This window comes from Medicago sativa, chromosome 6, assembly GCF_051527215.1.
Source record: "Medicago sativa cultivar Bolivia chromosome 6, Bolivia_mono, whole genome shotgun sequence".
Lineage (NCBI taxonomy): Eukaryota > Viridiplantae > Streptophyta > Magnoliopsida > Fabales > Fabaceae > Medicago > Medicago sativa.
Window position 1 is genome coordinate 58492901 of NC_140754.1, and position 13313 is coordinate 58506213.

Sequence of the window (13313 nt, forward strand, 5' to 3'; positions counted from 1 at the left end):
CGCAAATGTTTTAAAGATGTGAAATGATAGACGAACTTTGTCGAAAATGACCTTTAAGACCGTATACCTTGCAAATCTTTTGTGAATAGTATGATATGAATATATGAAGACGTGTGAATGATTGATGGGTGTTGAATATGATGTTTATCATTGTATGGTGTATTTTCTCATTTACTTGGATTGTGAGAATTGTATGAGTTGATGAATTGTAATGATGTAGTTGATGTTGGTTAATGCATATATGTTAAATGGTGGTGATATTGTTAGTGAATGCATATATGTTAAATAATGTTGATGATGTTGGTGAGTTGCTGTTGAACATGTGCATAGTGTGTCATATGTTCATGCATTCATGAGTTGTGGGATGTTTATATCCAGTTAAGGTGATTATGATGTTCTGTTGCCATCATGGTGTGACGGCCTAGACATTGTTGGTGTCAGTACCACATGCATATAGGAGTCGTGTTTAGGTGCATATTATGTTTTTGCATGAGTCCTAATTGTTTTCGTACTTGGTGTTGAAGTGCTTGGCGATAGATGTGATTGACAAATTGCATACTTGTGATGATTATAACTTATTTGTGTTGATGATTAATGCTGTCACGGAATGCTCTTTGTTTAATCACGAAAATTTTAAATCTGATGAATATATTTTCAATTGTTATTACTCGATTATGATTGATGTGAAGCTAACCCCCAGTGGTCTTTGACCGCCGACCTATTTGTACCAACGAGTAGACGACGTGCATGAGTGATCTTTTAGCTTGCTTGGTGAGTTGCTTGAGGATAGCGAGAGCTTCCTCTGTTTACCCGTTTAGAGTCTTAGATTAGGCTCTGATTAGGATGTGAATCTTTATGTTATCTTGGTTTGAGTTTGTTGCTGAGATTTTACTTATATGTCGGGATTTAGAGATTTTATTTAATGACATATGTATGAGTTTATGACATGTATATTTTGGAGATGTATGCTTTATATCCGCTGCGACTTTTGAGGAATTTTTTATGCATGTTTTTGAGTTCTATTGAAGACGTAACGTCTATTTCTTAAATAAATGTATTATTCACGTATTTTATCGCTTTAATAGAAGTAGGGCGTTACATAGAACGCCCTAGGCAGGAGTCCTCGAAGATCATAACATGTAATCCAAAGAAAACAGAGGAATTATGCAAGCACGCCCAAAATTTCAAAAACAAACATCAAATATCAACCACTCCGCCTTGTCCCAAGACTCGTGCTTGGGGGGCTGTGGACCGTCATAATATTCCTAAGGACCTAAAAGACCTCCAAAAGGTTATTTAGACCACTTAGAGAGGCCTTAGCGCCCTCCAAAAGGACCCTTGGGCCCTGGGCACGCCTTATCCAGGGTGCCGCCTCAGTAAACCTCCAGAACCTTCTAGAAACAGCCCAAAATACACAAATACCCCTATTGCTTGGGGACCAAGCAACCGAAACCCAAGCCCATAACAGGCTATAAATACCACCCTTGAGAGCATTCTCAAGGCATATCCAATAAACAGTCTAAACCCTAGAATACGATACTGAACCCTAGTATCCCTTATTGTGATCTTTGCAAGTACACAAATTTTTTGCCACCCCTACTTATAGGTCCAAACGTGTCAATTTCAAGGGCATATACAAATGAGCAATGCTTGTGTGGTGGCAGCCATACATTTAAACTAGGGTTAATATGTCTTTACCCCCCTGTAATTTGGGCGAGTTCCTGTTTACCCCCTGTAATTTTTTTTTTTGATTCCAACCCTTTTAATTTGAAGATTCTTTCGAAATAGACCCTGTAATTTGAAGATTCTTTCGTTTTAGACCCTGAGGCCATCTGACTGTTCAAACATGATGACGTGGCACGCTTAGTCAGCATTTTTGGATGATGTGGCACACTGACTATATAATTAATTTTGTTTTTAATTTTTTTATTTCCATTTATATTAATTTTAAAAAACTGATAATTAATTTTAAAAATAGAAGAAAATTCAGATTATTTTTTTCAATTCAAAATTTAATAAATCAGAAAAAAAAAATCAGATTTTTTTTTGAAATTTAAAAAATTTGAAAAATCAGAAAGAAATTCGGATTTATTTTCAAAAAATAAATAAAAAATCTGAAATTAAGATTTTGAAAATTAAAATAAAATCGTTTTTCGAATTTCTTACCTCGATCTAGAAAAAAGGTATACTTTGTAATTTTTTAATCTGAGCGAAAGAAAAATACAACTATAGAGGACTATAAAAGAATTTAAAGTAAAATAGAAAATAAAAATATGATCGTATAATAGTTTCCTAGACATACAAACTGGGTTGACTGGGATTCAATTTGTTTGAGAAAGGAGGTTAGTGGTTTGGGGGTAAGGAGATTGAAAGAATTTAATATTGCTTTGTTAGGTAAATGATGCTAGAGGTGTTTAGTGGATAGGATGGGTTGTGGTTTAAGGTCTTATCTTCTCGTTACGGGGAGGAAGGAGGCCACCTTAGAGATGGTGGTAGAAGGGGTTCGGTGTGGTGGCGTGAAATTGTGAAAATCCAGGACGGGGTAGGTGTCGAGGGTGGGAATTGGTTTGAAGACAATATTTCTAAAAGTGTGGGGAACGGCTTTGACACGTTCTTTTGGTCAGATTGTTGGGTTGGATCGATGAAGTTGAGGGAGAGATTTAGGAGATTGTATGATTTGTCCATTCATAAGGATAAGACGGTGGGGGAGATGAGAGCTTTAGGTTGGGGGGATGATGGGAATGCCAGGAGGTGGAGGCGTAGGTTGTGGGCTTGGGAGGAGGAACTAGTGGGGGAAATGAAGATTTTACTATCTAATGTTTCTTTTCAGGATTATAGACCCGATGTTTGGCTTTGGCGAACAAACGTTGGATATGGTTATATTGTTGGTGGTGTGTATCAAATGCTCATGGGGCAGGAGATGCATGTTCATGATGATTTCTCGGACGCGGTATGGCATAAAAGCGTTCCTTTGAAGGTTTCTATTTGTGCGTGGCGTCTATTACGCTATAGGTGGCCGACAAAGGATAACTTAAGGCGTCGTGGAATTATTTCTTTGGATTCCCAAATGTGTGTTACTGGTTGTGGGCAAATTGAATCAGCTGATCATTTAATTATTCATTGTCTTATTTTTGGTTCTCTTTGGCAGCATGTGAAAAATTGGCTTGGTGTGTATTCTGTGGATCCCCAAAATATTACAGATCATTGTTAGCAATTCAAGTTCTCTACAGGTGGTTATTCTGCTCGCCGTTCATTCCTTCACATGATATGGCTTTGTTGTATTTGGGTCATTTGGAATGAACAGAATCAAAGGCTGTTTTCAAATAAAGTTAAATCAATTACACAACTTTTAGAAAAGGTAAAAGTCATTTCCCTTACGTGGTTGAAAGCTAAGAATGTTAGTTTTCCTTTTGGTTACCATTTGCGGTGGCAACCCATGGTTTGTACGGGGATAGGCTGACTGTTTCCGGTGTTTTGATGTATCTGGATTGGTTTCTGTAATTTTGTTCTGCTTTTTTTGGCACTCCTTGTGCTAGAGGGCAGAATTGTTTGTTTATATATCTCATTTTAGCTTATTCAAAAAAAAAAAAAAAGAATATATAAAACTTTTTTTTTTATTTCACGAACTAGATTCAAGAATAATATTATTTGATAAAAGGTGAGTAGTACGTCTGGTGATCTGCTGGTAACAAAAGTGATAAAAGCGATCATTTCATTTGTTTCTAGAATAGTTCTTTAAAAAAAAATTATTTCACGAACAAGATTCAAGAATAATATTATTTGATAAAAGGAGAGTAGTATATATGGGGATCTGCTGGTAAGAAAAGTGATCATTTCATTTGTTTCTGGAATAGTTCTTTAAAAAATTTGTTTATTGGATTTTTTTTCTTCAGATTATATAATTTTGAAAATTTTATTTTCATATTTTAATCTAAATTATAAAAAAATTATATTCAGATTTTAAAAAATAAAAAAAATTCCAGAATTTTTATTTCTGGTAGAAAAAATTTTAAAAAACGTTTTTATTTTGAAAAAAATCTGAACTTTTTTTTAATTTCAATTTTTTTTCTAAATTTTGCTTTTTTTATTTTAAAAATTAAATTCAGAATTTTAATTTTTTTTTGAAAATATATTGTTTTTTACGATTTTTTTTCGAAAATTAAATTTCAGATTTTTTAAATTAATATAATTTCATTTATATTATTTGTTATTTTAAAAAAATAGGAAAAATGCCACGTGTGCCCTTAAAAAAAAAATTAATTATACAGTCAGCGTGCCACATAATCAGATATGCACAGTCAACGCGCCATTCAACATGCCACGGTAGCATTTTGTCCTGTCAGATGGCCTCAGGTCTAAAATGGAAGAATCTGAAATTACATGGTTGAAATCTAAACTTTTTTTTTTTTACAGGGGATAAACCGGAAGTCACGCAAATTACAGGGGGATAAAGACATATTAACCCTTTAAACTATCTAGGCCCACACATATTGAAATTGTAAGAAAAGATAAAAACAAATATTTTTACTATTATCAAAAACAATGATCATTGTTTATTTTAAAAGGATATGGTATCTCTGAGATACAAGTTAAGAATTGAAAACAATGATCATTGTTTATTTTAAAAGGATGTGGTATCTCTGAGATACAAGTTAAGAAAGTTATTGAAAATATTTTATTGTAAACAACAAATTTTTTATTTTTAAAAAGTTAAATATACAACATTTTCACACTTTCCATTACATAAGCAAAAAAAATCTTCAGGCACTTTCCAAATCTTAACACACTCTCCAAAATTGGATCAAGTATATAATATTACGTATCCAACGAACTACTTATAAAGTTTTTTTTTTTTTTTTTTTTAATATTTATTGAATAAAGCTCAAAGCACGAGAGATGCTCTATACAAGTAGGTTAAGGAGATTACAGAAGAGAACTATTGATTCAAGATATTGCAATAACCAAACCAATAGGAGTTTTACTTTGAGCACTTTCATTGAGAGAATATGGATTTGATTGAGTTGAGTAAAGCAGTGGAAGATGTTGAACTTGTGGATACCTTAGACACTGATGTTTCATTTGTTCGTATATTATGGGTTGATAATTCAGGACAACACAGATGTCGAGTGAGTTCCCTTGTTTATCACTTTATAGTTTAGAGATTTTATATATCTTCTATATTAGTATATGTTTTGAGGTGCTGTGAAATTTTGTTTCAGGCTATTCCTAGAAAGCGTTTCTATGATGTTGTTACTAAGAATGGTGTTGGTTTAGCATTTGTGAGTATGGTGATGACTTCCTTTTTGGATGGACCTCCAGCTGGTTCTGGTTTAGGTTCAGTTGGTGAAGCAAGATTAACACCTGATTTATCTACTAAAAGGACAATTCCTTGGTATACAAATCCCTTCAATTACTTTTAATTCTGATATTTTTCTTGTTAGCAACTATTTTTGAGTTGAGAAAATTATTGAAATTGATGCAACTTTGTTCCATAATTATAGGAGCAAGCAAGATGAAATTGTTTTAGGTGATCTGAATCTACAACCTGGTCAAGCATGGGAATATTGCCCAAGAGAGGCCTTAAGAAGAGTCTCCAAAATTCTCAAAGATGAATTTGACTTGGTATGGTGCACAACTTGGCTTAATAATGTTTCATAATCTACTGAACCAAATTTAGACAACTTTCGCGATAATTTTTTAACATGTTAATGCATCTCAAATCAATGGTTAATTACTTTCAATGGTTAATAGATATACTATAGGTGTTAAAACTCATTGATTATCCACATAACTTTATTTCCTTCTAATTTGGATGTGCTAAATCATAGTTTTCATGTTGTTAGATTTGAACTCCTAGAAATTTTGATTAATTACATCCAAATTTGTGTTAATGTTGGTGGTCGTTAATGAGTTTCGACAACCAATATATTTATTAACCAATTATTGAACATAATTAATCACATATTCAAATACTACAAGAAATACAACAATTTATTGCGTCAAAAACCCCTCACAAATTTACAAAAACCAAAGCAACTAACACTGATTTGTGTACCATGCTTTACTGATGGGCAACGTTGTATAGAGAGTCGTTCCTACGAATCTGAGGCTCGGTTCTCTAAGTGAAAAGAGGTCCGTAATAAAATAAAAATAATCTCTAAGTGAAAAGAAGTCGTTGGGAACATTTGCGGCCTACATGCCTCTTTACCGAGTCAAGATCCTCTCTATTTGCAATTGTCTTCATCTCTTCTATTTGAAGAGATAAAGACACAAAAAATCTTGGATAAAGTATAAAGTAATTAATGATGATGAAACCCATTTAATTAAAATAGCCGGTATCTCTTTTTTGTGTCTATCTATTTATAAATTGTATTATCCATTTATTTTGATAAACTAAGAGGATCTTAACTCCTCTTTATCCATTTAAAAATTTGTTTTTTGCTTATAAATGTGACCGGATGGAGTAAAAGCTAAGAATTTCAAATTTCTTCATTATTATAATTTCTTGAAATTTTGCATTTTGGTCTTCAAATTTTCCAAAATTTGCAAATTGACCCAAATAAATTTCCTAAAAATCGCAAATTAACCCCTCAATTTTTTTTTCAAAAATTATAACTTGACCTCTCAAAATTTTTGAATTTTACAAATTCCCCCCTAATTCCAATTTTCATATTTGACCAAAAAAATTAAAATTTATAAAAGTTGTTCAAAAATATGACAATGAAATTTTTTATCTAAACAAAAGTATTGACAAATGAAAATAATTTAATTAAATCATTTAAATTACTTAGAATTCTAAATTCTTTAAAATTTTCCAATTACCTCATCCAAGCACACAAATTTTGATTTTTTGTCCCATTTTCATTTCTTTGTCCTTGTCCACCACAAAATCATCCAGGGGAAAACACCCCAAATATTGTTCAAAATTCATATTTCAGCCTATGTAATTTGTGAGGGCCAAAGCTGATGCAAACTAAATAATGACCGCAGGAAATTTTTGGTGGTGGTCGGGGTTTGAACCCCGGACCTTGCATATTATGCATTGTCCCTACCAACTGAGCTAAGCTCACGAGGACTGACCGCAGGAAATTTGTGAAAGTTGAAAGTCCACCGGTAATGTTTGTCGGTATTTCATGGCAGTCATGTAGTGAAACTATGAAACTTTGTTATCAACATAGATTGTTTTTTTTTGAAGAAGCTAAATTAGCCCACCTAAATTGGCACCGGAGAGAATCGAACCTGAGATCTCGAGGAGGAGCACACTCTCAGGTCTCAACCCAATACCATTAGGCCCATCCAAATGCGTTTATCAACATAGATTGTTATTTCGAAAATTGGCCAAGTTTTGTTTTTCAAATAGCACAATTGTTAACTTGTTGTCAACTTCCAGGTATTGAATGCAGGATTTGAGAACGAGTTTTTTCTCTTGAAGAGCGCAATAAGGTATGGCATATTATATTGATTTGATTAGTGCAATTTACCATGCCAATTACTCAAAAACATGAAGAAAACCAACTATACAGGGAAGGGAAAGAAGAATGGATACAATTTGACTCGACCCCTTACTGCTCCTCGTCAGCATTTGATGTTGCTTCCCCAATACTTCGTGAAGTTACTTCTGCTTTACATTCAATGGGAATTCCAGTAGAACAGGTAAAAATTAAGGAGTTTTGAACTTGGTCAATTGCAAATGGAATGTATGACAATGACTGTGTGGCTTTACGATGACAAAAACTTGTTCTTAATAAATCGATGATTTTCACAAGATTGGTTTTGGTTAGAAGTAAAGTAAACGTAAAATGATTAATATCTAGATAGATTCATGTAAAAGTATGTTTAACAATAATTTCGAGACTAAAGTTTAAAATTCAAACTTTAAGATAGAATCCATTTTAGATGCAGAATTTATTCATTTTGAGAATATCGAAACATGCATCCTACAAAAGTAGAACCAAACAAACACTTACATTTTCCAAAAAATCCTTCCCAAAAGTTGTCCCTTGTGGCCCATTTTCTGAATATTTTTTTTTTTTGACAAACATTTTCTGAACTTGTTTTTCTTTTGTAAAAAATTGCAGTTACATGCAGAAGCTGGAAAAGGTCAATTTGAGCTGGTTTTGGGACATATGGTTTGTACAAAATCTGCAGACAACTTAGTTTACACACGTGAAACTGTTAGGGCAATTGCTAGAAAACATGGCTTGCTTGCTACTTTTGTTCCAAAGTACGTACCAAGTGTGGAAATATCCATTGCAAGTATAAAATATATATGTGTAGTTTAGATTAATTGTGAAAAAGCTTTTAAATAAGTGGCTATGATGTGGTAAATGCATTCTATTCTATTCCTAAACTACAGAAGCAACATGCTTTTTTGGTAAGCAAAGATGGTTGTGTGTGTAGACAACAATGCCTAAGAGTGTGTTTGGATGGGATAATTGAAATTGAAATTTTCATTTCAATTTTTTTTTTTTTGTTATGCATAACAAGAAAATAGATAATCAAAGTATATAAATATAGATCAATATGCAAAATTTGAAAATCGAGGGACTACTTTGCAAATTTTTAAAATTTTAATGGGACTAATTTGTGAATTTCGAAAAATATAGGGACAAACTTGAAAAATTAGAAAGAATTATAATGACCAATTTTACATTCATTCTATAGACAATGAAGGTATTCAGTTTCTTAGTTTTTAATTAGGTATCATTTGAAATTTCTGAAAACTATCTTTAGTAAATATGTCTTCCAAATCTATCATGAGAACTCTCCAAGTTTATAATCGAAGCAATGCAATTTACATAGACAAATTTGAATTACCCTATAAAATTACATTACATCAAAACATTCCTTTATCCAAACGCACTCGAACACTTTAAATCTTTGTTTTTAAATAGTACATAAATTTTTTATAATTTCAAGTGTTTGGATACTTATTGATCTTTGGAAATAATACGGATGTTGTTTACTTACAAGAGGCATAAATAACACCCCAAATTTAGCTGTATGGAGTTTAGCTTATAAACTTAATTAGAATATATAAAGTGCATGTTTGGATGAATGGTGAGATTGAAAAATTGCAGTGACTTACATTAATTTTGGGAAGCTAAATTATTTTTTTTCCAACATCACGGTGGTTCACCGTAATTTTATCAATCTCACATCTCAAAGTGAACTCTTTTTTCCTTTATATAGCACAAAAGTTAACAATTTGAAGTGTGTAACAGTGTTTTGTTGCAATATTGAAGGTACACATTAGATGATCTGGGTTCTGGATGCCATGTTCATCTAAGCTTGTGGCAGAATGGCCGAAATGTATTTATGGCATCTGATGAATCATCAAAGTATGGAATATCAACTTTGGGAAAAGAGTTTATGGCTGGAGTTCTATATCATCTTCCTTCTATTTTGTCATTTGTCGCACCACTTCCTATCAGGTTTCTGTTATCTATAACCACTCATTCTCCTAAATTATATGCTTGTTTTTTCTTGATCCAGAAAGTGGGACATCAAGAATTGATTTCGGAACACAAAATATGCTTCTACGTTTTCTTACATCGCTACTCAATTTGATTGTAGTTATGATCGATTGCAGCCGAACACATGGAGTGGTGCATACATGTTCTGGGGAAATGAGAATAGGGAGGCTCCATTGCGAGCTTCATCTCCTCCTGGAACTCCTGATGGTTTTGCGAGTAATTTTGAGTTTAAATCATTTGATGGTTCTGCAAACCCATACTTAGGCTTATCTGCTATAATTGCTGCTGGCATTGATGGTTTACGTAAGCATCTTTCACTTCCTGAACCTGTTGGTAAGATAATATAAACTATACAACTGTAGCAATATGCATCAATCATAGCATTTTCTTTCTTACTGTTCTTTCATGTTCCCTTTGCTTATTTGTATGATTGTTGCACAATATTTTGGCCTATGCTTTTCTAAAAAATATTAATTAAATAATAAGCTTCGTATTTCATATATGAAACAGATACAAATCCAAATCCAGAAAAACTTCAGAGATTACCAAAATCACTTTCAGAATCTTTGGAAGCTCTTCATAAGGCGGACTTTCTAGAGGAGTTTATTGGTGACAAGTTGCTGACTGCCATAAAGGCGATTCGAAAGGTACTTATTTTCCACAGTCACAAATATCAGTCGTAGGATGAAGACTAGGCGACTCATATCCTAAGTTTTATTTTATGATGACTTAGCGAAATCAAAATATTAGTCGTGGCTTCATCAAACAATTAAGAAAAACAATTTTCTAGATTTTGTTTCTGAAGTCTTAAAATTTTTTCCACCATCCCTTATTATCTTTTAATGAAACTGATTCATTCAGCCAATCAACTAACTTTGAAGCTTGATGTTATTTATGTTGCCAGGCTGAAATTGATCACAACTCGAAGAACAAGGATGCATACAAGCAACTCATACACCGTTATTGAGCTGCTTAATGTCATGTTACATTTATTTCGTTGTAGATGCGTTCTCTCAAAATCAAATTACAACTCACATGATAGAACATGTGCAACGAAATAAAAGCAACATGACACCGTTTCCATCCGATGCAAATGCACTATTACAATCCATGTCACAACAGAAATTACTACATAGTCTTCTCCCCCTCAATAATTTTTTGCAGTATTCCTTGCTTAGCTTTATTCTCTTGTTGCGGATGTAATAATATGTGAACTAATTTTAGAAAATTTCAACCCATGTCAGCAATAAAGGAAATTGAAAGTGCAATTTTTTTATATGTGACGGAGGGATAATCACATAGTATAATGTAAAATGTACCCCTATCATTGAAGTATAAGTATAATTTTTATCATAAATCATATGTGTAACTATATAAGCAGTTATGATCAAATTCAAATGTTTTTCAGTTATTTGACAATTACGATTAATTGAGAAACAAACATGTGGGTGGGGGATCATCATAAATTCATAATGATCAAGGTTTTACAACTCGAGAGTTTACCTGAACTCGTTTTTCCTAGGTAAACTCAACTCGTAAACTTGACTCGAGAACTCGTACGAGTTTACCTAAAACTAAAATTAAATAAAATTTATTATTTACATGACATATGTAAACTAATATAATATTATAAATAGTGCAAAATATGACTAAATTATGAAGGTTTTCAATCACCATAATAAAACATTATGTTCAACTAAACATCAAAATACAAAATAAACTTGCAAAATTATAAGTCTGTTAAGTCTTAACCATCCAAACAGGCAAATTTCACAAGTACCTAAAATTGTTAATAAGACTATAAAAAAAAAAAATTAGACTTACATTCCGATTTTACTCGAGTTTACCCGATTTTACCCGAGTTTGACCGAGTTAACTCGAGTCAAACTCGTCAAACATTCCGATTTTACCAGAAATCGAGTTTACCTCTAAGTTGACACGATTTTGGTACCTAAAAACATAAACACGATAAACTCGACGAGTTAACACTCGATTTGTGGAACATTGATAATGATCATTTTGTACGAGAAAAGTTGATAAATCACAATGATTTGATACAAAATCAATTACAGTCAATCGAAAAAGCTATGAAATAATGTTGTTTCAAGTGGAATCGATTCAATAGTCTGGATCCTTTCTAAAGTAAGATCAAAATATATTTGCGTCTCACTAAAATTGTGGTTGATAATTTGAACGTCTGTCAGAGGTTGTTGAACGTTTTTTTTTTTTATTAGGCAAGAAATAGGTTGGACATCAAGGAACGTCACAAACATCCCAATTCCCAATTAGGTTGGTATCTAACTGAAACTCCCATCCTCTACCTCCTACTTCATATATATTATTAAAGAAAAAAAAGGAAAAATATATCTACAAGACGGAGGACTAGGCCAAAACCCTCAAAAAGAAATGCAAAAAAATAAAAAAAGAAACAACAATAATCCTAGGGAGAACGGTAGTTAGACAAGAGGACCCTTAGATCAGGTTTAATATGCAGCCTTAACTATTTTCTTCTTCTGTCCCTTCGACATATAGGGTGTGAAAGGAACTTCAGCTGAGGCACTTTGAGCTAATACATCTTGCACTAAATTCATTTACTTTTGTATAATTGGATCCAACGGGTCATCAAGACCAGCAGTAATATTCTGAATATCCGGCACAAAGTTTGTAGCCAAAGTGAAAACCGGCTGGTGGGCAGTTGTTAGCCTGTATTTTCGACAAGCTATAATAAATGCAGTCAATTAAGTTTGACTCAAGATTTCAAGGAATCTAAATGAGTTCCACGATCAAGCTGGATCGAGTTCATAGACTTAAAGAGATGTTGTCGTTCGATGGAGAAGCTTGGACAAGCAAGCAAGATATTGAAGAGAAGTTGGTGCCAGATCGACAAGCCAAGCAGCAGTTACTATCGAAGAGATGTTATTTGAAATTCAAATGTCTAGGGTAGTTATTAGCAGTTATATTCGACGGAGAAACTATCTGCACTTAAGGAGAAACGAGTAAACAAGTTGAAAATGTATTAATTTGTGTACCAATTTACATTCATTTATGCAATTTAAGTTTATCCTTCAAACTCCTTGCAATTTACTTCTTTTTTCTAGCAATTTACTTTAACGGATTCGACGCGTGTTTGATACCAACGGTTACATTCGTATTATACATCAAGAACATTCATACTTTCTGGAAAACATAAACATAATATGCCCCAAGGTTTACTGGTTGGTCTTGCAAGTTAACCATTTTGGAAACCAGCGTTTGTTTACCAAAATCCAAGGTAAACAAATTGGCACACCTGGTGGGACCGTTTGCGTTTATTGTTTCAGAAACAAACAGATAAAACATTTTTTCTTAGTAGTTTTTTCATTTTGATTAAAACCTTGTGATTCCTGTTGTGTATGTTCTTAAGAAATAAGAAACAACTCCCAGAAATGGTACGTAATACACGTAACAATGATTTGCAATCTAGTCCATCAAATCCATCGGTGGCAGAAGCAACGTTGGAAGTTTCTTCACAACAAAACCCATAAGTTACGCCAACCGTTGGCGTATGTCATAAAGAGGCGTTGGGGGCAACGATGCCTGCTCACGTTTCTTCGACAATAACCGTTGCTGTAGCCGCACAATCACAAGTTGGTTTTGGAAGCCAGTCAAATCCAAATACATGGTTCTTCGATATAAACTAACCATATTGCATGCCGTCATCTTTTATGGCAGGCCTACATACTAATCCATCTTTTATGATTGACAAATTGCTTATTTGTGGTGAATAGAATTATTGTGTTGATAAATAATATTGAAGTTGAATGTCCTTTGTAACACCCTATTTCTAATAAGCGGTAA

General features: G+C 33.1%; 2 protein-coding genes across 2 annotated transcripts; both read left to right on the plus strand.

Moving 5' to 3' along the window:
• Positions 1-2641: 2641 nt before the first annotated feature.
• Positions 2642-3211, plus strand: LOC146915931 (uncharacterized). The gene has a single exon (XM_085721497.1). The coding sequence runs from the start codon at positions 2642-2644 to the stop codon at positions 3209-3211; it is 570 nt and encodes a 189-aa protein (XP_085577623.1).
• A 1727-nt stretch (positions 3212-4938) lies between these two features.
• LOC146915932 (uncharacterized) lies at positions 4939-10754 on the plus strand. Its single transcript, XM_085718151.1, has 10 exons — positions 4939-5126; positions 5220-5392; positions 5502-5622; positions 7391-7443; positions 7524-7653; positions 8079-8224; positions 9246-9434; positions 9577-9809; positions 9987-10123; positions 10381-10754. The coding sequence occupies exons 1-10, from the start codon at positions 5007-5009 to the stop codon at positions 10441-10443; spliced, it is 1365 nt and encodes a 454-aa protein (XP_085574277.1). The 5' UTR covers positions 4939-5006; the 3' UTR covers positions 10444-10754.
• Positions 10755-13313: the final 2559 nt, after the last annotated feature.

What these genes read in the sequence shown, in the direction of transcription:
- LOC146915931 (XM_085721497.1), top strand. Translation starts at nt 2,642, where the DNA reads ATGAAGTTGAGGGAGAGATTTAGGAGATTGTATGATTTGTCCATTCAT.
- LOC146915932 (XM_085718151.1), top strand. Translation starts at nt 5,007, where the DNA reads ATGGATTTGATTGAGTTGAGTAAAGCAGTGGAAGATGTTGAACTTGTG. An exon ending in CTCTTGAAGAGCGCAATAAG is followed by an intron (nt 7,444 to 7,523) that starts GTATGGCATATT and finishes CCAACTATACAG; the next exon opens with GGAAGGGAAAGAAGAATGGA. An exon ending in GTCGCACCACTTCCTATCAG is followed by an intron (nt 9,435 to 9,576) that starts GTTTCTGTTATC and finishes ATTTGATTGTAG; the next exon opens with TTATGATCGATTGCAGCCGA.